The sequence below is a fragment of the Phacochoerus africanus genome, chromosome 14 (assembly GCF_016906955.1).
Source record: "Phacochoerus africanus isolate WHEZ1 chromosome 14, ROS_Pafr_v1, whole genome shotgun sequence".
NCBI classification, from domain to species: Eukaryota; Metazoa; Chordata; class Mammalia; order Artiodactyla; family Suidae; genus Phacochoerus; species Phacochoerus africanus.
In genome coordinates, this window is record NC_062557.1 from 56,415,236 (window position 1) to 56,438,527 (window position 23,292).

Consider the following 23,292-nt stretch of genomic DNA (forward strand, 5'->3'; position numbering starts at 1 on the left):
TGTCTCCTGCCCTCCTTCTAACATCTCAAATCCAGAGAGAGGAGAAGCTGCCCTGGCTCTTCATGCCAAGCCGCTTCGGGTCAAAGCGCCTAACTTCCTTCTTTACCCCACCCCGCCTTTTCCTGCCATGTTCTCGTTGCTTTTTCCTCCAAAGCTAGTGAACCAGGGGTTCCAGGCGTACTTTGAACTTGTCTTTGAACCCTTCTGAGACATCCCAAGGCGTTCACATATGACGCCTTCAGTTCTCCAAGGGTGCAAGCCGGGCCTCAGAGAGTACACAGCTCCAGGGGAAAATGCACTCGTTTCAGACCCCCGAGACTTACCATGTGGGGGACTGAAGGGACAGCCCTCTGGCAGCCTAAAGAGACAATACAGTTTCCAAGGAGGACAAGCCCTACTAAGCCCATCTCAGCGGTGGGAAACGGAGACCCTAGGAGGACTGTCAGTCGTGTCCAAGGCCGGGCCGAGAATAGCTGGCAAAGCAGGGGCAGAGCCCAAGGGCTGGCTCCCAAATCCCGGTCACCCAAGGCTCTTCCGGGAGACCCATCACTGCTAGAGACCTGAGGTCTGAATTAGTTTTGTCTTCCTCCCGAAGAGCCTTATCTCTAGGAGGTACTGGTCCGTGTAGCTGTCTCTGATTCATTCCTGGTGTGTACACTTACCAGCCAGAGCTCTCAGACGAGAACAACCAGTTCCCAACCACGTTGTCAGGATTCCAGGCCGCGACCGTGGAGACGGACTGTTCCCTTAACCGAAGCAGGCTTTCTCTGGGCCCGCATAGCTTTCGCCTTCGGCTCGTTGACACACTGAAAAATCAGTCCTAGACACCTCGTTCCTTCCTTCTGGAACTCCCAGATGCCCGAGGACTCCAGATCAGGACCCACTGGCCTTGGAAACGCCAAAGCCCCAGCAGCCCCTGGAGGCTTTGAAAATGCCGACCCCTCTGGCTCCCGCCTCCCACCGGGGCTTGGGAGCCCGTGGGTCTGGGCTGGAGCCTGAGAATTTGGGGTTTTGACCCGTTTCCAGCTGATGCTGCTGATGCGGGTCCCCAGGCCACACGTTGCGAACCAGCGCTCCGGCGGCCGCCCCCGCCCCCGCCCGGACCCTGGCTCCTGGCCCGTTTCCTCCCTCTTCCAAGGTCCTGTTGGAGGCAGAAAGGCTGGAAGCGGGGAACAGCAGGAGGCCTGTTCTTATCTTGGGATCGTTTGCTGCGCTCCAAGTAAGCAAATGTTTATCCACACAGCTGACCCAAATTGGCTGGAGCTGCGGGGACAGAAATAGGAATAGCCCGGAACCAAACTCCGCAGCGAGAACATGAATTCCCTGGTGAGAAGCGATTCGTCTTCCTCCGGGGGCGGGAATGAGCTCCATGTGTGGCTGAGTGAGCTTACAACTGTATTGTAATTGGAAATCACAGTGACTTTTTTTTTTTTTTAATTTAGAAAATCCAAATTCCCTTTCAGTCCGAAAGGCCAGCATCCCTTAAATAAAATGTTGCCCCTTGATCCCCCTCCAGGGCCACCGCAGAGGCAATCCTTCATGTATTTTTCCAAAAAGCCACCATGGAGGCGGCGAGGGGACATGCCTTATGGCTTTTGCGGGCCCTCAGGGGAGGTGGCTAAGACAACCACCCCAGAAAAGGCAACTGTCAGTCAGGGGGGCCGTGGCAGGCCAAGGTGACACCCCACGAAACACCCCTTAAGCCCTGAAAGAAAGAGCGGGTGGTAAAATGCAGCCGGTGGGCCTTTTTAGCATCCTTCCTGCATGGGCATAGCCTCTCCCACCGCGTGGCAGAAGGTTCCCGAAGACCTTTGTGCTCCTGGCATCAGAGAACTGGACCAAACGATCACGCTACAGGGGAATTATTAACGCCAAGAAGTGATGAATTATAGCCCCCCAAGCTAAGATCCAGGATATGCAGCGTTTCTTAGGAGAATGAATAATAAGAATGAAAGAGCCTCTGGGACAAGAATCCCAGGTAAATTCCTCCAAAGTCCTGAGCCCAGTTAAAGCGAATGAGTTTTTGGAATGTCAGCGCTATCTCAAGATAGATTCAGGCTGTTCCCTTAGGGTTGCTTCTTAAGGGAGAGGAGGCATGACTCTTTTTCACCACTTAATAAGGCCACACGAAAATCAATTCCTTTTCTGGATTTGGAAGTGATTAAGCCACCCCAATATATAATACCTGCCTAGGTGACCACCAGGCTATCAGGCTGTCGGACCTATAGGTCCAGGTTGTATAGACCGCCCAGAGCCGCCTGGACTCACACAGAGTCCTAAGACCCAGTGGCCTGGGGAAAGCGGAGATGCTTTCCAAACACCACCAGTAGAACTTGCAGTTGTGATGAAGTGCTCTGAAAGGCAAGCCTCTGGACTCAGGATGGTGGCCTGACCCAAACCAGAGAAAAGGCACAAGCAGCGTGGCCCTGCACATTGTTCCAGAGGATTCCTCAGAGCCAATGAGTGGGGAGAAATGGAAAGAGAAAGAGGCCATTTCAAAGGGCAGGTTTGGGCAGAAAGGCTCCTTTTGAGAGTGAAAAGCAGCAAAGAGAAACTGGTAGTCTTCGATCAGTGGGAAATGTGAGTTTCAAGGGAGGTAGTCCGTTCTTTTTATACTGTCAGAAGGGAAGCCTCTTGGGCTCTGGTCCAATCAAGGAGGACACTGCTTGTTCACCATGCTGGGCACCGGGCAGCCAGCTGGGACTCTTCTGGACATTCCTTTGGTCAACACTGTGGATGTCGGAGTGAGAAGGGACGAGTTAGAGTGATGCCTTTAGTCGGTACCCAAGCAGCATCCTCAGTAGAGGATGTGGTCCACCAGTTGCCCAGACAACAGTGGTGTCTACTTGATGTCCACCAAGGCCATCTGAAAGCAGGGGTCACATTTAGCACAGTCCTACAGCTCAATGGGGTGCACACACACTCACACACACTCTCACCCACACAGCCCAAGGGCCCATCTGGCTAGAAATCCCCCTTTTTTTTTTTTATGCCAGCCCATGTTTGGAAGTATATCTCTTTGCCTGTGGCTTGAGAGTGGACCTCTGTCAGAGTAATATTAGAATCCTGGACCATGGGATGCAGCAGCTTGTCCTGGATCATGGGATGCAATGCAGTATATATATGATGCCATCCCGTAGCCTCTGACCAAGCTCCTCACCTCTAGTGAAAAGCCGTCTTTACCGGGTCCTGGCTTTAGTCATTCCAGGGGATCAGGAAAACCAACACAGATGTGGAATGTTGCAGAATGACACGCGGCTGCTTTGCTAGGGCCCAGTTTCCTGCATCAATCCTGCAGCGTTGCCGTGAGCCGGGAGGAGGAGAGAAGGGAGGCTGGCATTCGGACCAGGTTGTCTCCAGCTTTCATGGGCTTGTGATGGACCAGTGCCTGGTAGTTGGCATTTTGAACATCACACCCTGAAAGGAGTTAGGGTGTCAGAGGACCTAGGCTTCCAGCCCTACCTGTGTGACCTTGGACGAGTCCATCCCCTCACGTGAGCCTCAGTTTCCCCATCCTGCTCAGGCCTGGAGTTCTACTTCTCCATCTCCAAGGTCCCTTCCAGCCCTCGACGTCGGATTCTCTGCTTCCCACTCAGCACCCTTCTGTTGCATGTTCAGGACCGACCCCCCACCCTCTGGACCCAGAGTCAAAGGCCCCTCCCTCAAGGTGGGACACGGCCCCTCCACAGACTGCAGCCTCCACCCGGACGTCTGCGCTCAAGGGCAGCGCAAAGTCAAAGAGGGCGGGGGGGTGGTCACCCCCAAAACGAGACCCTTGCCTGGCCCCCTCCCCTAGGCCTGCCCTTCCTCAGGACCTTGGAATGCCCCGTCTCTGCCACTTCCCTTCCTGTCGCATCTTCTGCCTCCGCTGCTCCGCCTGTTTGAGGCCTGAGGGCCACCTTCCTCTTTGTCCTGTGGCTTCAGGGACGCTGATGACCTCCAGGTCTTTCCTCTTGAATTGCTTGTGGCCTCTTGAAGGTGATCACAGCCCCCTCTACCGCGCACCGCTCGCCAGCACCCCGGCAAAGCCCGCCACACCAGCCGCTCCGGGCCCTGAGCCCCCTGCGCTCACGTCTCCGTCTTTCCGTTTCAGCCCTGAGAAGCCCACCTGCATTCCATGAGCAAAGACGACGTCTGGAGAGTGACAAGGTAACCTTGTGCCACCTTCCCGTCGTCCTGTACCTACCCTCCAGGCTCTTGATCTCCAAATGCCAAACTTGGGCAAAAGCAGGGAGAATTTCGGGGCCCTGCCCCCACCCCCGCCACGTGAGGTCTTAATCCTAGGAACGGAGACTGTGGCAGTGGGATCAGCGGGGTTCGCCTTGAAACTTCTGTTCGTTAGCTTTCAACAAGAATGTCCCGGGTCATCCTGATGGCGGCGGGGTTGGGGGGAATGGGGACCCCTGCAGAGATGCGGTGGGGCCGGAAGGCGGTGACGTGAGGGCCCTGAGGTTGGTGGGCCAGCTCCCTCTCTCTCCGGATAGGCTTTTCTCAGCAGCAATCAGATTGTTTTAAATCCAATTCACTAATAGGGTGGGGGCCTATGGACATATATATGGAGCTTATTTGCATATTTAAAGGCAAACGGTATCATGTGTTGGTTTTTTGTTTGTCTGTTTTGATTTTTAGGGCCAGATCATGGCATAGGGAAGCTCCCCGGCTAGGGGTCCAATCAGAGCCACAGCTGCCAGCCTACGGCACAGCCACGGCCACGCGGGACCTGAGCCACATCTTCGACCTGTGCTGCACCTTGCGGGAACCCCAGATCCTTAACCCCCCGAGCGACACCAGGGATGGAACCCACATCCTCATGGATACTAGTCGGGTTCTTGACCCTCTGAGCCACAGTGGGAACTGTGTTTTTGGTTTTTTAATTGAAGTGTAGTTGATCTACAGCATTGTGATAATTTCACTGACTCGGTTGTATGTGTATATATACACTTTTTAACTCGACTTTTTTGGGGGGTTTATAGGGCCTCACCTGCGGCATATGGATGTTCCCAGACTAGGGGTCGAATCAGCTGTAGCTGCCGGCCTATGCCACAGCTCCCGGCAGCTCCAGATCCTTCACCCACTGAGCGAGGCCAGGGATCAAACCCGCAACCTCATGGTTCCTAGTCAGATTCATTTCTGCTGAGCCATGATGGGAAAGCCACGCTTTTTTAAATACTATTTTCCGGAGTTCCTGTTGTGGCTTAGCGGTAATGAACCTGACTAGCATCCATGAGGACGTGGGTTCGATCCCTGGCCTCACTCCATGGGTTAGAGGGTCTGGCGTTGCTGCGGCTGTGGTGCAGGCTGGCAGCTACAGCTCCAATTTGACCTCTAGCCTGGGAACTTCCATATGCTGCAGGTGTGGCCCGAAAAGACAAAATAGAAAAGACATATATATATATATATATATATATATATATCTTCTTTTCCATTATGTTTTATCACAGGACATTGGATATAGTTCTCTATGCTGCACAGTAGAGCCTTATTATTTATTCCCTCCATGTAGACTAGCTTATGCAAAAGGAACTGTGTTTGTTTCTCTTTCCTTTCGCATCTGAGTGGGGAAATTCTAGTCTCTACCTTCCGAGTGCCTGTCTGCCACCCGAATTCATGAGTACAATAGGGACTGTTTAGCCGGTGTCAGCACCGTCCAGAGAAAGAAGGGCCAAGAGGTGTCTTTCTCCTCTCGGGCAGAGTTCAAGCCTGGACTCTAGTGAGGGGCTGGAGAAAGGAGCGGCGCTCCAGGACTCTTCCGATTCACTCCCAAGAGGCTGTGGTTTCCGCCACCTGGCGAAGGACTGCCTTTCATCAGAACTGGCACGACCCCCAGGCTCCACCCACGGGCCAGTGAAGGGATCCAACAGAGTGGGCTAAAAACCCAGAAATTCTGGGTCCGGAACTCAGAGCCCTGAGGTCCAGTTATGGCCCTGCCACTGCCCACGTCATCCCTAGAGACAAACCCATGAACCGGAAAACAATGAGGGGTTCCCTGGTGGTGCAGTGGGTTAAGGATCCGGCATTGCCGCTGCTGAGGCTCAGGTTGCTGCTGTGTCATGGGTTTGATCCCTGGCCTGGGGACTTCATATGCCATGAGCATGGCTGAAAAAAAAAAAAAGAACGAAAAGAAAGAAAACGATGAGACTCAGTGAATGATGCCTCCCTACACGGCCTCCCTTTGGTGGGTCTGGCCCTGCAGGATTTGCATTTTCACCTCCTAAGAGAAATTGAGGGAGAAACAGGAGGAGGGCATGTGATGTTGTGTTACCTGGAAGGATGGGGGTTCGTTTCATTTCTGTCTTTTTTTTTTTTTTTTTTGCTATTTCTTTGGGCCGCTCCCACAGCATATGGAGGGTCCCAGGCTAGGGGTCGAATCGGAGCTGTAGCCTCCGGCCTACGCCAGAGCCACAGCAACTTGGGATCCGAGCCGCGTCTGCAACCTACACCACAGCTCACGGCAACGCCAGATCGTTAACCCATTGAACAAGGGCAGGGACCGAACCTGCAACCTCATGGTTCCTAGTCGGATTCGTTAACCACTGCGCCACAACGGGAACTCCAGGTTTCATCTCTGTTAACCTGTGACTGTTGGAAGAGACAGTGGACTAGGTGGGGCGACAATGCAAGCATCCGAGCATCCCCACAGCTTTATTCATATGTAACGAAGAGGTTCCTGCCAGGCCTGATGTGGACCCAAGCTTTTCCCCTCTTTATCTTATTTCTCCATCCTGAAACACTAGGGAGGTTTTTGTGAGTCCTCCTTCATCAAAGGGGAGGAGAACGGGGACGTTTGCCCATTCCATCCATAAAATCAATGCATAAACAAAAGACTCTTTCCCTTTGAGAGAGAAAGCGCTTCTTTTAAAGTTAAAACTAGGTGATTCACCTGTCCGAGGCTGAGAGCAGAATTTACTCTGTGTTTGTGTTCAGCAGGCTGCAGACACCCTGAAGCACAAGGTCAGAAACAGGTCCGACCGTGGGAACGTGGTTAAAATGCACATACTCCAAGGTAAGGCTGCCCTGAGTCATAATCCGATGCCCTTTGGTGAGAATGGAACGTGGGCCGCTTTTCTGAGTTCTCTGTCTCTGCCCAGTTGCCAAGCCCTCTTTAAAAGGTCCCTGCCCTTCCAAAGTGGTGGGTTTGAGCCGTTATCTGGCCATTCAAGGCCAGGCAGATGCTCAGATGGGGAAGCCGTATCGGCCAAGCAGGTATCAGGCGTGGGGTCCAGCCTGCACTGTGCCACGTCCTAACTTTCTCTGAGCATGTGGGCAATGTCCAGCCTATAACAGCTTCCTCTGAAACATCCTTCCCTTTGCATCAGTAATAAATTTCCAGTATTTCATCAAAATGTGTAAGAGTCGTCCCTACAAAGGTTGATGCTTATCAGGTAATTATTTTAAATTGTGACCTACTGAAATCAGGGGAACGTGCAAGAGTAGGAGCCTGGCTGAATACATCATGGATCATTCATAGGATCGAATATGTTGCTGCCTCTAGACACGAGGCTTTCAACGTTTCATGATTTAGTGAGGCAGAGCTTACAAAATGATGTTTAGTGAGAAGGCCAGAAAATAAAACTCTATTTACAGTCAGATTCGAGGGAGCCGAAATGTAGCCATAAAGTGTCTTTACAGTCAAATACCGTGATGAAAAGAATACAGACCGAACAATAAGTATGGGAGAAGTAATTAAGAAAGACACCCAACTGGGAGTTCCCGCTGTGGCACAGCAGGTTAAGGATTGTGTGGTGCCACAGCTGTGGGGTAGGTTGTAGCTGCGGCTTGGATTCCGTCCCTGGCCCCGGAACGTCCTTATGCTACGGGAGCAGCCATAAAAGAAATTAAAAAACAAACACACACACACAAAAACAGTTGACTTTAAGTGGGGCATTTGCCAGCATTCACATCATCTTTTGTATCCTCTCTTAGCCTTTTCCACACCCACAGCCGTGGGTGTGTAGTAATACGATAATCAGAAAAGCGTCAGCAATGTCAGGTGTTGCACCATTACAGTCGTGAAGGAAAATCAGAGGCTGTGAACTGCCCCAGTTCGGTCTCTGGAGGCTCGCGTGGAATCGTCCCTTCTCCCCAGCAGACGACAGGAAGGCATCCCCAGGAGCGCCAGGCACCTGCTGGCTGTAAAATGACCCCCGCCCTCCAAGGGTTCACCATTTAGTTTTGGAAGCAGTGATACGAGATGATGGACCAAAGCCTGTAACGGCTGGTGGTAGTCAGAGCAGAAGGACCGCTAAGGTCCGGAGGGAGGAAGGCTTTGTGGAGGGTGAGGGAACAAACTCTGCATGCAAGGGTGAGCCCAGCAGGATGAGGGGGAGCAGAAGGGGCAGGCTCGCTGGAGTGGCAGTCTGGGGGTCGCCCATCTCGGGCCCCGGGGGGTGCGTCCGTCCGTGGCAAGCTTGCGGAACCGGACTGAGGATCAGGGATGGAGGAGAGCATCTTGCAGGGGATGCAGGAAAGGAGTGTTTTCTGAGGCTGAACCCCATGGGGCGGATGGGAAAGATCCCCAGGCGGCAGGTGCAGCAGAAGCCCGGGCACCGGCCTGAGCAGTGGCGGGAGAGGGTCAGCTCGGGAACTCCTGCTCTTTGCTCAGAGCGTGGACGTTTTCTCCATCGCACATGGTGGCATCTATACACGTCAGGCCTGTCGCAACAGCCTGTCGCAACAACTAGCCATCCCTAGACCTCTCCTGTGTGCAGATTCTAGTGGCCGATACTAAGCCCGGGTTAGTGGCTTGACAATAACAAAACAGGGCGGCTAGGCAGTCCTTATCTATCTCACCATCTAAATTTGCAGAGTTGGTGTTCCCATCGTGGCTCGGTGGTTAACGCATCCGACTAGGAACCATGAGGTTGCGAGTTCGATCCCTGGCCTTGCTCAGTGGATTAAGGATCCGGTGTTGCCCTGAGCTGTGGCATAGGCCGCAGATGCAGCTCGGATCTGGCGTGGCTGTGGCGTAGGCCAGCACCTGCAACTCCGATCTGACCCCTAGCCCGGGAACTTCCATATGCCCAGGGGTGGCCCTAAAAAGAAAAAAAAATAAGTTATATCCCCCAAAACTTGTTTTTTTTTTTTACACCTGACCTGGACATTTGAATCCGTTAGTATCACAACCTCGACACGTCTAAAACCCTTCCAAAAGTTGTGCTATTACAATTCACTGTAATACTATTTGAATTATAGTAAGGTTTACTGCGGGCGCCACCAAATGCTGCGACTTAGCAACAGCCGCTCAGGCCCCGTGGATCACTTCGTGACAGAATCATCAAATGGCACTATTTTTTTTTTTTTCCAAAACTCCTCACCAGGCAAGTTTCTCTAACTCTTCTGTGCTTCTCTAATTGCCTTTATTTGGAAGTGTCTCGTCCTCGCAGCTAATCCATGGGAAACGAGGAGACTGCCCTGACCGGGGCTTAGGAGGGGGGCAGCACCCTGGGTCCCGGGGTCTGGCTGTCCCCTCGAAGAGACGCAGCGCAGGGCTGACCCTTTTGTCTTTTGCACCCGTCAGCCTCCAGTGCAGAGAGGCCCGTCCCCGCCGCGCAGATGAAGCTGAAAAGGGCCCGACTCGCCGATGACCTCAATGAAAAAATCGCCCTCCGGCCGGGGCCCCTGGAGCTGGTGGAGAAGAACATCCTGCCCGTGGACTGTGCCGTGAAAGAGGCCATAAAAGGTACTTGGCACGGGTGGCCCCTGTCCCCCTGAGCTGAGGCCGGAGGGCAGCCGTGGCTCTGAAATGCTGGCGCCCAGGGAGGGAGGCCCCTTCCCAGACAAGCGGCGACCCATGAGTCGCTGTCCCAGAAGGTTCCCCATAACCAGAGGTCCTGGGAGGCACGGAGAACCTCCACCCTGTCACCCTCCCAGGGCAGGTAACCCGGGACCAGCCTGGAGGGGTCGGGTGGTTCATTTCCGTTTGATTGGAGGAGAGTTGACCTATGCGCTCCCATCCATCTCAGGTGTATCAGTTATACGTGTGTTCACAGAGCCAGTCGTTTTTGGCTTTTGTCTTTTTAGGGCCACCTCTGCAACATACGGAGCTTCCCAGGCTAGGGGTTGAAGCAGAACTGTCGCTGCCAGTCTACACCACAGCCACAGCAACTCGGGATCCAGGCTGAGTCCAAGACCTACACCACAGCTCACGGCAACATCGGATCCTTAACCCACCGAGCGAGGCCAGGGATCAAACCTGCATCCTCATGGATGCTAGGCGGGTTCGTTACCACGGAGCCACGATGGGAACTCCCGCCATTCTTTTTCACATTCTTTCCCTGTCTAGGTTATTAGAGACTATTGAGTAGAGTTCCCTCTGTTAGACAGCAGGTCCTTGTTACATATCTATTTTATATGCAGTGGTGCATATACGTTCATCCCAGCTTCCTAACTTATCCCTCCTCCGCCCCGCGGTTTCCCCCTTGGTAACCATAAGCTTGATTTCAAAGTCTGTGAGGTTGATTCTGTTTTATAAATAAGTCCATTTATATCATTTTTATGAGGCTCCGCACATAGGTGATCTCAGAGAATATTTGTCTTTCTCAGTCTTCCTTGACTCGGTGCGATCATCTCCAGGTCTGTCACTAACAGGCCCCTTTGGCCGTGGTCAGGCAGGTTGGGAGTGGGACTTGGAAACCTCAAAGCGTCTCCCCTGCAAGGTTCCATCACTTTGGGGTCATGGCCCTTTTCCTCGGCCTCTTCTACGGAGGAGGAGACGAGCAGAATGGAAAGAGCCCTGGACCTGAGTGAGAAGAACGGGATGCGAAGCCAGTTTACTGTTGTCAGGCGCTGGGCGTTGGGACCGTCCCCAGGTCCCTTCCCCTCTTCCACTGGAAATGATACCCAACCTGACTCACTGGCTCTTGGGAGCGAGGTTCAGGTATATCAACACAAGCAAACGCCTTGGCAACACGCATGCGTGCTGTAGGGTTGAAGTACAGGTGCTTAAGGAGGAGACCCCAAAGGTCCCTCTCTCCGCCATGGAAAATCATTTTCACACCTTTTGAACACTTGAGACTAGATGGATCCCAATCGCCTAAGGGACTGAATTTGCTCCTGGGAGGACTGTGGCAGAAGGAAGAAAGGGGGTCCTGACATTCCCGCAGGCAAACGGACACTCTTCCAAGGAGGCCTGCACAAGCCAAGCTCTGAGAATTATTGGTGTGTAATAAGGACTGCGCACGGAGGTGTTTTTGACAGTTGTCAGTAACTGTGCATGGGGAGTTCCCGTTGTGGCTCAGCAGAAAGGAATCTGACTGGTATCCGTGAGGATGCGGGTTTGATCCCTGGCCTCGCTCAGTGGGTTAAGGATCCAGCATTGCCATGAGCTGTGGTGTAGGTTGCAGATGTGCCTCGGATCCCATGTGGCCTGTGGCTGTGGCTGTGGCCGGCAGCTGGAGCTCTGATTGGACCCCCAGCCTGGGAACTTCCACGTGCTGCAGGTGCGGCCCTAAAAAGCAAAAAGAAACAAACAAAAAAACCCAGCCAAAAACAAAAAACCTGTGCATAGAGATGTTATATTAAACACTAAGTTCATTATTAAATGTATCCACATTCTAAAATTTGCTTCTCATCCAACCAGTCAGAAGGGGCATGGGTTTGGCATCTGGACCCTGTAAACACGGAAACATCTGCGCCAGGAGAGCAAACATTCTCACGAGCCCCATGAAATGCCTCCTTGCGACTTTCCTCTTTGCTGCCTCCCTCCCTCCACACTAACTGTCCTGGGCCTTTGAACCTGGGCCACCCCGCTCACCCGTGCCCTGTCCCCATCTTGACTTTGCTGCGATCGAAGGCAGAAAACATCTCTATGGAGCATCTCTTATCATTTCTTAAACGTTCCGGTCCATGAATGCAAAGACCTCATGTTAATTTGCTTTGTTTGCTTTAGGGTGAGATTATGCTTTTCCATAATTTGTTGTTTTGATTTTTGTTGTCATTGGCAATTTATGGCTTTTCCTCTTTTTTTCTCCTGGGCATTTTCTCCCTTTACTGTAAAAGCTATTTATTTAGGGGAAAAAAAGCTAATCCTCCATTCATCTGATACAAGTAACCTTTCACCATCATGCTGGCTTTTGATTTCATATGTAGTATATTTTACCTATAGCCATTTTTTATTTCTATATAGTTGAACCTCTTACCCTTTGTGGCTTCTGCATGTGTTACTGTGTACTGGAAACATTTCTTACCTTAAGAACAGAGTTATTCACCTAAGCTGTCTTTTAACATGTACATACTGCATTTTTATATTTCAACCTTCATGGCATATGAAATTATTTAAGTGCATGGTTTAAAAGACAGATCTAAGTTTTTTTGGTTTTTCCATAACCTTAGTAGTGTATTTTATAATTTGTCTTAATGTTTGTCTTCACAAACTTCTTTACATTGGTCTGATTTTTCTACGGTTTCTTGGCTCCTCTCACAGGTACATGTAGAGTGAAATTTAGAACCAGTTTATCGTATGCCCACCTCAGTCCCGTTAGAATTTTGTTCGGGATTGCGGTGAATTTATAGATGAATTTGTGGGGACTTCATATGTTTAAAATACATGAATTCTTCTGAGGCAGAAATGCAGGATCTCTTTTCACCCACCCAAGTCTTCTTTTATTTCCCTTGGTAAGGTTTGAAAAATTAAATTCCCACCCATTACTGCTTACATACGGGAAACCTGTTGACTTTGCACATTTATGTTGGAACTGGGCATCTTTGAAGATTTTCGTACTGGTTCCAGTAGTTTCTCATTTTAGCTTAAATCGTTTGGACATACAGTCACATCATCCACCAATAAGGACAATTTTGCCGCCTGCTTTTGTTTCTTCCTTTCTGCCTTGAAGCACTAGTTGTTGGCAAAGCAACATCATGGCATTACTAAGAAGTCACATAATAATCATTTAAAAATTACAGGCAGTATACTCATAACATAAAGTATATAAAGTTTTATATATGCCACTTATAAATTACACATCTATGTTTGTAAACTATATATAAACTATAACATGGTATATCATATAGTCTAATAATATGCATTTTACTATATATAAAACATTTAGATCATATAGACGTATATCTTACATATAAAAGTATATGTGTGAATTATATATTTATATTAGGTAGTATTTTATTATATAATGTAATGTGTATTGCTAGTTATAGAATATAAAGTCGTTACTATTGGTACCTTACCAGTGTTTCAAAAGCAGTATTATGTGATGTTACGTATGTTACATGTGCTGTGTTGTACTGATGATAGCATTTTTTGTTTCAGTCTCCAGTGGGCTTATCTGTAGTCAGCCACCTGTACCTATGATGCTAACTTGCTGTAGGCAGATGCCCTAAGGAAATGGTTCTCTCTTCCACTAAGAGTAGCTCGCAAGGTGTATGCTGGGGCTTGGAGTGCTTTGGGTATGTGCATGAAAAGATGACCATATGAGCTTCTTTCTTTGATCTGGCAATGTCAGGTTGCTCGCTTCCCTAATCCTTGTATTTCTGGAAGTGACTCCTACACAGAATCGCTAGTGTTTTATCTGGGCTTTTACATCTCTTTTGTTATCAGTCAAGGTACCAGAAGTTGCTAAACCACAGAATTTCAGCTGCTTAAAAACAGACATATGCGGAGTTCCCGTGGTGGCGCAGTGGTTAACGAATCCGACTAGGAATGATGAGGTGGCGGGTTTGATCCCTGGCCTTGTTCAGTGGGTTAAGGATCTGGTGTTGCTGTGAGCTGTGGTGTAGGATGCAGATGCAGCTCGGATCCCACGTTGCTGTGGCTGTGGTGTAGGCCCGCAGCTACAGCTCCAATTCAACCCCTAGTCTGGGAACCGCTATGTGCCACGGATGTGGCCCTAGAAAAGACAAAAAAAAAATAAAAACAGACATTTATTTCTTATTCATAAATAGTCCAGAGAGGGTTTTCCTTGATGGCAGCCTTCTCAGGCACACAGGCTCCTTTGGTCTTGCTGCCCCCTTCCCTAGAGCAGGGGTGGCACACTGAAAAAGCCAGACACATCTCCTCTGTGTCAGACCCTGTTGTAAGTGTCTGGGATATATTGGTGAACGAAACTTACAAAAACATCTGCTCCAACAGAGCTCATGTTATCGTGCAGGAGACAGAGGTTATAAACAAGACCCGTAAGTACTGAAATATCCTAGGAAAAGCTGATGGGTGCTGCAAAGATAGAAGTGGGTGTGCAGGGCGCAGGGACTCTGGAGTGCCCACCAGAGGCTGGTGGAGGGCCGGAAGGACCTAAGAGAAGAAGCCTGGGAGGCTGTCGGGCGCTAAGATGTGCGATAGAAGCCGGGCTCTGTGACGCATAAAGGGAAGGATTTTATTTGGAGAAGGCGGTGGTGCGGTGGGCTGACCTGATCCATGGCAAGTCCACAGCGGGCACAGTCGTGGGGAGTGGCGAGCGTGTCATCGCCCACACCGCGGCCTCTTGAGCAGTCATCCTTCCGTGGGCCTGCATTGCCCTGGGCGAGGCGGTGGCCTCACGGGAAACGTCATGAAGACCCACGGAGTCGCTCTGAGACCAGCTGTCTCAGCGGTGCCCTGAGGAGCCCTTGCACTGCTGCCCGTGGTCCAGACCCCTCGCCCGTCTGTCACCTCTTGGGATCACAGCACCAGCCCTTGGTGACGTGGCGATGGTTCACCACGTGTCCTCCTCCTGGCATCTGTGTGCTGTCCCTCCTCTGTCCACGTGCCTTCCCAGATGGGCTTTCGTCTTGCAGCTCCCTCCGCAGTTGTGTCTGCGTTCCTGCCAGAGCCTGAGCAAAATGCTCATTGCCTTCCTCCCTCCGGGCTTCGCACAAGGCCAGCGCTTCCCCAGCCTGAAGATGAGATAATCTAGAACCTCTCCCCAAACAGGGAAGGACACTGTGGACGGAGGACCAGCCCCGATATGGGGATTTTACTTCTCATCCCCCTATGTGCCCCCTCTGGCATTCACTGAATGACTGCAGCAAATCTTTGCCACCAAACCATCCTCTCTTTCGGGGCACCAGCTAGCAAGCACCCTCCTCCAGCCTGCCAGTGGGCAGTTTTTAAGTCTGCAAGCCAGGTAGAATTTTAGTGGTTCCAGCTGCAGGAAACATAAGCTCCTATGAGTAGAGCGATGCAACAGGGAGGCAGAGGGGGCGTTCTGATTTTACTTACACGAAATGGCTTGAGGCGTTCCTGTTGTGGCTCAGCAGGTTAAGAACCCGACTAGCATCCATGCGGATGCAGGGTCAATCCCTGGTCTCACTCAGTGGATCTGGCATGGCTGCGGCATAAGTCACAGATCCGGCTTGGATCCAGTCTCACCGTGGCTGTGTTGCAGACCTGCAGCTGCAGCTCTGATTCGAGCCCTAGCCTGGGCACGTCCATGTGCCGCAGGTGCAGCTCTAAAAAGAACAGGAAAAGGCGTGAGGCGCCTCGAGGCTGCATCTCAGGACACGTACCTGTTAATTGTTTCTCTTTCTTGAAGACCACTGAAAGCCACGGTCTCTCAGGCCAGAGCCCCGAGTACGACAAAGATGACGGTACGCGGGGGTGGCGATTTACAAGAACAGAAGTTACACACAGGAGTGGAGCCGGGCTGTGCTCCGCTTCCACGTGGGTCTTGATCACTTGGCATCTCTTGTTTTGAGAGCCCCGCGCCGAGCTCGTTAATTCTCTCTCTGGTCATCTGAGTGCTTCCTTCACTTGCCAAGAGCGTCCCTGAGCCACCAAGGAAGCTGCTTATTGTCCAGAGATCTGGCCTCTGCTTGACTAAAATAGGAGCCCAGCTGGCTTTCCCAGCTCTTCCAACAGCGGCAGAGCCGGAGGGTCTGGTGCTCTGCCCCCAGAGACAGCTTCTCCCCATGAAGTGTCCTCACCTTTTCCTTTCATTGGGCCAGGCTTCCCACCTGAGTGCCTACGTAGGCTTTTCAGCTCCTTTAAAAAAAAAAAAAAATTAAACCTGTGATTCAGAATATACAGCCCCCCTCAATTTAAAAAAAAAAAAAAAAAGGTAGTTCTTTTTATCACCGTAACCCTTCAACACAGGAAGCAACCCTTCCATCCACCAGGGCTGGCCCAGAACCCATCCATTTACAAGTGTCATGGGCAGTTTTCAGAAAGATCCTACATTAGTCCTTGCTCACCTGTTTCCCCAAGGCTCAGACCTCATAACAAAACCAGACAAAAAATTCTTATTTACTAAGAATCCAGGCATTCTTGAGAGATGCCGGAAGCCTCAGCACTCTCCAATCGTCCATTTTTAAGGCAAACAGACCATAACCATGGCCTGGGTGGTAGGGTCATTTCTTGTGGCATAACTTTCTCCAGGACAGAATCTTTCATTCCGTAATGAGAAATCATTTCCAAAGTGTGAATGATTCTTGGGGGGAGAAAAAGACACAGGGAGGCATTCATGATAAATCCTTTCCTGAGGAAGGTGCTGGAAAGAGGGTGGGAAAAGAGAATCAGGAAGCTGGCGGCTTTCGGGAGGCGGGGCATGGCAGGGAGGAACGTTAGGTTGCCCAGAGACAGTGCTAGAGAATCTGAACTCACCTGCTGATCTTCTTTGTCCCCTGAGAATGAGCCGCAAGAGCGGATACAGGGCAAGTATTTATGCAGCCTGTCTGTTGTGTGCACCTCACACAGTCCTAAGATCAGAGCATATCTGGAGACTTAAAGCCCCTTTCTCAAGTGCCAAGGACCTGAGGAAAAGGAATCTGTGTTCCTCTAAAACGCCACTTCATCTCTCGCCGTCCGAAAGGCATCTGACCCCCTTCCAGAGCCCTGGGCTCCGTCCTTAGTAGACAATATAATCCGTCATCTTCCGCCCCGGCCTCTGCTATCTTCAGTGTGTGGAACTCTCTTGAAGTCGCTTCAGGCAAGAGCCTGACGCACCCACAGCTCCCGTCACATGACCACCCCCCCCCCCCGCCTTGGGAACTGGATTTGGCGTCAGTCTCTTTCACCAGGATGTTGGGAGAAGGTCCGACCAGGAGCTGGATGAGTTTTATGCATCTTGAAGATGAGACCCATGTCAGTCCCATCGTTTGCAGAGATTTTTCTCGCATTCTGTGTGTTGTCGTTTTGTTTTTTCAGTGGTTGCCTTTGCTGTGCAAAAGCTTTTGAGTTTAATTGGGTCCCATTGGTTTATTTGTATCTTTATTGTCATTATTCTAGGCGGTGGATCAAGCCAGATGTTGCTGTGCTTTATGTCAAAGATGTTCTGCCTGTTTTCCTCTAGGAGTTTTATAGTATCCGGCTGTACATGTGGCTCTTTAATTCATTTCGAGTTTGTGTTCGCGTGTGGTGTTGGAGAGTGTTCTAATTCTGTTCTTGCACATGAGCTGTGCAGCTTCGCCAGCAGCACTTTTTTGAAGGGACTGTCTTTCCTCCACTGTATGTTCTGGCCTCCTCTGTCACAGAGGAGTTGACCATAGATGCTCAGGTTTATTTCTAGGCTTTCTACCATGTTCCATTGACCTGGAATTAAAATAGCAGCCATGCGTGCACTGCGCGAGCTGGCAAACGCGGCGGCGGGCGAGCTTCATTCTCACATTCCACCCCCTGCTTCCCGGCCCGTGGGGTGGGTCTGAGCAGAAAGGTAACTGAGGCTCCAGTTATCTCACTTCAATCTTGGGATTTTAAATGTCTCTACAGAGGAAAGGACAACTGACTCATTCATCTAGTCCATTCCAAGAGGGCAAGAGCAAACGCGGAGTCGCCAGGCTGAGGTCCCCAGTGGCCGCAGAGCCGGCGGGCATAGCCAGGGGATGATGTCAGGGCTTCCCGAGGCGGGTCCCTGTCATCACGCTGCCCGACGTGTCTCCAGGGACAATAGCCAGCGTCCTGCACTCCAGCATCTCCCAGCGAGCTCCGCACCGTGGGAGATTGGAGGGGGCCCGGGGTCACAGCGCAGAGCGACAGATAGACCTAGGTTGTTCCCGAGGCAGTCAGATAAGGTGACCTTCGTCCCTTTCCACCCAGCCTGGCTTAAAGCAGACCGGAGAGGAAGGACCTGCAGCCCTTCCTGTGACGCCCCCGCTCCGGGGAAGGTCTGTCGCTGCTCTCCCAGAACGAACCTCTCCGGACAAACCGGTGTTTCTGGCTGGGAAGTGGCGCTGGCCTTTGCCAAGCGAACTTCGGAATGAACTGCCGCCTGGGTGGTCTTTTTTTTTCTCTTTTTTCTTTTTCATTCTTGATCACGGTGAACTTGAGACAAACAGGCAGTCCTACCAAGAACAATACTAACAACAGTTAGAAATGATTGAACACTTGTGCCTCAGAGACCAGGCGAATGACGTGTCCCATGCCCAACACGCAAGGCTTTTACGCGCGTTCTTTTGTTATTGTTGTCGTTTCATTGAAGTGTAGTTAATTTACACTCCGCTGTCCAGCAGAGGGACCCAGGCAGACGTATACACATATCCATTCTCTCTCGGGATCTTTTCCCACGTAGATTATCACAGAATACTGGGCGGAGTTCTCTGTGCTGTATTACACGTGTCCTTTTAATCCTCAAGACCCCGCGAGGTGGCTCTGATGATCACCCCCATTTTATAGATGGGGAAACTGAGGCTCTGAGAAGCTGAGCAATTCAGCAACAGTCACTCCCCCCGCCGAGGTGGCAGAACCAAGAGACAAACCAGGCTGACACCTGCAGACCACACTGGACACGGCAGTGTTTGGACCGAAGGATGTGGGGAGAGGGTATGAGAGGAGAAAGCTCTCAGAGGGAGGGTTCTGCTGGGTACAGGAAGCTGGCCGCCCGCCCCCCCCCCGCCCCGCCCCCAGGCTGGTACAGTCGTAGGCATGGCTCTCTGGTGCTGCCCCAGAGGCTGTGCCAAGTAAACCCCAATGTAATACCATGATTTCTGGGGTGGAGAAGGCTTAACATCCACCCCGCCCCCACTCCCATGCCCACCTGGTCCTGAATAAGGCGTGGCATCTCTGAAACAGGGACAAAGCCTTTGGTTCCACAAAGAGAAGGAGGGCTTGAAATTTCAGGGAAAACGGGAGAGACCATGATGGAAGGTACTATAAAAAAAGGGGATGTATGTCCACGTATGACGGGGTCACCTTGCTATACAGCAGAAATTGGCACAACACTGTAAATCAACTATAAATTAAAAAGAAAAAAATGAATCAGTTGAGGTACGATGGGCGCATATTCACAGAGGCTTCTGGAAGGACCTTCCTGAAGATGTCAGAGACGTGGTTCTCTGGAGAAAGGAGAAATGACCCCCGATTGCAAAGAAAAAGTTGACGTTTGTCAGGTACGTCTCGTTGAAACCCCTCTGTTAGAAAGCAGATAGGTTTCTGACGAAAATATAAGCAAATACTGGCATGTGTGGATTGCAGGTGACACTTAGACGTTTGGTATTCTTCTCTGTACTTTTCTATCATTTCAAAATTTTCATAGTTAAAAATAAGCGCCCCTTGGGAAACGAAAGCTGAGAAATAAAAGTTCCCATTAATACAACGCAATACGGTATAGCTGTTGTCTGCCCCCCCACCCCAAATTGAGAACAATCTCTATGTGTTCACATGTAAAAGGCTCCAAGAAACACTCTAGAGTGAAAAAAGCGAGCTTCAGAAGAGTCTGTTTCACCCCAGTCCTGTCGGTATGAAATGTTTTTTAAAAATGCATGTGTCTTGCTCTCTGGCTAGAATTAAATCTCGAAGAAGAAATAAATCATCAACGGAGGTGGGGTTGCTATGGACCTTATGAAGTCCATTGCACAGGGTATGAGTTTTTCTATCCGTCCCTATTACTTTCCTAATCGTAAGAAGGTAACAAGGACATTCACAAACCAGCGTGAGGCGGTGAAGCAGCTCTGCCAGTCCCCACGCCCTTCCAGGTTGGCAGGCTGCTCAGCGGCCCAGAGACCAGCGCTCCTACCTGCCCTGTCCTTGGCCGGCCTCTCTCCTGATTTGACACTCGCGTGTCTGAGTGAGAGTCCCTGACAGATGCCAGCCGTGGTGACGATGACAAGCCCCAAACCCCATTTGTTCCATTACTTCCACCACCTCGCTGCCTTTCCAGCCGCCACGGTGAGAGCAACTCTTATCTGCCCAGAGCCCGAGTCAAAAGTTCTTGTCAGTGTGACTGCAGACTGAAAGTTGCTGATAATACCTAAATTCTTTTCGAAGAGCCATGCCTGGAATAGGGTCAGAAGAGCTGTGGGGCCTCTGTACATACTGCACTGCGCATTCGGACAATAAACCCCGGGGAGGCTGGGCAATTCAGAAACATAAGGGACATGTCAGGTTGTTGCCATCGTCCCACCTGGCCTGGTCACCCCCTCCCCCAAGCCGATGTCTCCCAAGACCCATGCAGGCCGCTGGGGAGAGATCCCAGCATGTGTGAGTCACTGGGAATTTCCAAAATAGACACAGAGATAAGCAGAATAACAGCAAAATCCAAATAATAATAAAAAAAAAAGAAAGAAAGATCACGCTCAAGTCTCGGAGACGCATTTACGGCTTTTATAAACAGACACACGTTTGCTGAGTGGGGCTTTGGGACCCTCGGTGACATGAGCCCTTCTGACATTTAGGAATTTAAACTTAGGAGTTCTCCTGGCGTATCCTTAAGAGCAAAGTTTGCGAAACATCTTGTGCTGGATGCCCTGCTCTATGGCTGATGCAAATGGCACGCTGTCATGTCAGTTTCCTCTCTCGTCGTAAAGCGGGAGGGAGCCCGGGGCCTTCTCCTCCCGCAGCCCAATGGCTGCCTTCCTTTCCTTCATCTCCCCTGATTGTGTTTCTAAAAGATAGGGGTCCCCAGACAAGGTGTGTACAGAAATGGATCAACCTGATAAAGTTTAACAGATGATGGTAGACCTTTCATAGGCCCCCCTCATTCTTCCACGCCAGACACGTCACTTCTAAAAACACGAGTTCCCAGCGTTCCCATCGTGGCTCAACAGGTGAAGAACCTGACTAGCATCCATGAGGATGTGGGTTCGACCCCTGGCCTCGTTCAGTGGGTTAAGGATCCGGCGTTGCCGTGAGCTGTAGCTGTGGTGTAGGCTGGCGGCTGCCGCTCTGATTCGACCCCAGCCTAGGAGCTTCCATATGCCGCACGGCCCTAAGAAAAGAAAGTATAAAACAAACACAGGTTCCCCTCTATGGAGTAAGCAGGGGAGAAAGCAAATCATCTTGAGTATATATATCTTCACTCTCACCTTGAACTGGAAACACCTAGGGAGGCAGGTGCATGCTCCTTGTAAGGAGTGGCCCTTGGAGGCGTTTCCAGAAAGCCCTTTGACAGGCTCAGCCACTGACCCAGTTCTTGGATTTCACCCCCCAGGGAACCAAGTGAGTCTCTCCAAATCAGCGGATGCCTTTGCCTTTGAAGAGGACAGCAGCAGCGACGGGCTTTCTCCAGATCAGACACGAAGTGAAGACCTCCCAGGCTCGGCCGGGTCCCCCCTGGACACAAAAGCGGCAGAGACCCCTTTGACGGGTCCCCGGGGGACAGTCCAGGTAAACAGACCACCGGTCAGCCCGTCCCCTCTTCTGTCTTAAACTCAGCGCTGCTGCAGCTGGTTTTGCTGAGAGCTGCCCCGGCCCGTGTCTCTTCATCGCCCATCCTCTCGGCTGAGGGGCAGACACCTTCAGAAAAGACGGAAAGAGAATCCCCAGGAAGATAACGTTTTCAGTGTCTACCTGCCATGTAGATTCCTCTTATCTCCGCTCTTACAGACAAAGTAGAAGTGGGGCGCCTGGAGGTTAGATGACCAGCCCAGGGCCTCCCGTAGAGAAAGGGCCACAGCAGGACTGGCTTCAAAGCCCACAGGCTTTCCAGGCACGGAGTCACCCCTGGAGGAGGCTGGGCAGCAGGAGGCGCCGATGGGCACCAAGCAGGAGCCCTAAGTCGGTCCCACCTTTTGCAGGCTTCTACCTGCTGGACCTCGGCAAAGGCCACCCCCCCCCCACCCCCAGGTCCCAACCCAAACACTGCTCAGTCCTCTTTCTGGACAAACCTACTGACTGGGGAGATGTGAGGAACCCACTGTGAATATCGTTAAAAGCACATTTATGAAGAGCAGTAAGGAGTTCCCGTCATGGCGCAGCGGAAACGAATCCAACTGGGAACCATGAGGTTGCGGGTTCGATCCCTGGCCTCACTCCATGGGTTAAGGATCCAGCGTTGCCCTGAGCTGTGGTGTAGGTCACAAACGCGGCTGAGATCCCACATTGCTGCAGCTCTGGCGTAGGTAGGCCAGTGGCAACCGCTCCGACTGGCCCCCTAGCCTGGGAACCTCCATATGCCGCAGGTGAGGCCCTAAAAAACAAAACAAAACAAACAAACAAACAAAAAAGCATTAACGCAGTAGTGGTGGTGGACAATAGCCTCTTCCCTTACTAAGCACTTACTGTGTACCAAGGCCCGTGCTAGGCACCTGCCGACATTGTCCGTTAGATGTTCAGAGAAGGAAGCAAGAGCCTGTGAGGCTGAATAGCCATGAGGCCCCCAGGGGGCACCGCAGACCCCACCCTGCCTCCGGGAATGCCCGCTCCAGAAGCCAACCCCAGGTCTGATGGGAGCTTTCCTCAGCCTGGATACGAGGACGTGAGGTCCTGCGTGTGGGCATTCACACGGGAGGGGGCAGGGTCGCCCTTGGTGACAACGAGATGCGCTGCTTCCGCCACATCCCAGCTCCAGAGAGACCCCTCCCACCCCCGTCCCTCCTCTCTCGGCCTCACTGGACTCGTTCGGTGAATTAATTGAAATCAGGTATTTTAAGTACATTATGTAGATTTTATTAATAGATATTATTTTATACCTTTTTATTATATGCAGGTTCCATATCTTATTCGTATTATAGGTATCTTATATCTATACATATTTTTATTTTTTTTAATTGAGGTATAATTGACATGTAACGGTATATTAGTCTCAGGTGTACAACATAATTGTTCACTACTGTATATATTGTGAAATACACAATGTGTACAGATACACAGTATCAGATGTACAACATAGGTGTTTGATATTGTACCTGGTGTGAAATACACAGTGTATGCAATGCATTCACGATCAGGTGTGTGACATAATTGTTTGATATTGTATCAGGATTGTTTGATTACACATGTATTTCACAATGTATCTGATAGTAACAATTTTTTTTCTTGTCTGTGAGAGTCTTTAAGAATCTCTAGCATCTACTCTCTCAGCAACTTTCTTATTTTTGTAAAGAATTTCTATCCTTTTTTTGGGGGGGCTGCACCCACGGCGCATGGAGGTTCCCAGGCCAGAGACTGAACCCGAGCTGCCGCTGTAACCTATTCTGCAACTACGGGAGGGTGAGCTC

At 51.0% G+C, this 23,292-nt stretch overlaps 1 protein-coding gene across 3 annotated transcripts in view; it reads left to right on the forward strand.

The window, feature by feature from the left end:
- The window catches only part of MYOCD (myocardin), a 212,527-nt gene that overhangs the window by 155,630 nt on the left and 33,605 nt on the right, over positions 1 to 23,292 (forward strand). For 2 of the 3 annotated variants that reach the window (XM_047757100.1, XM_047757098.1), the window contains 4 exons: positions 4,094 to 4,149; positions 6,925 to 7,003; positions 9,518 to 9,679; positions 21,285 to 21,460. In XM_047757100.1, coding sequence (XP_047613056.1) covers positions 6,988 to 7,003; positions 9,518 to 9,679; positions 21,285 to 21,460 — 354 coding nt within the window. In that variant the 5' untranslated portion in view covers positions 4,094 to 4,149; positions 6,925 to 6,987. The remainder of the gene's footprint in view (positions 1 to 4,093; positions 4,150 to 6,924; positions 7,004 to 9,517; positions 9,680 to 21,284; positions 21,461 to 23,292) is intronic. The other variant, XM_047757099.1, reaches the window with a different exon arrangement.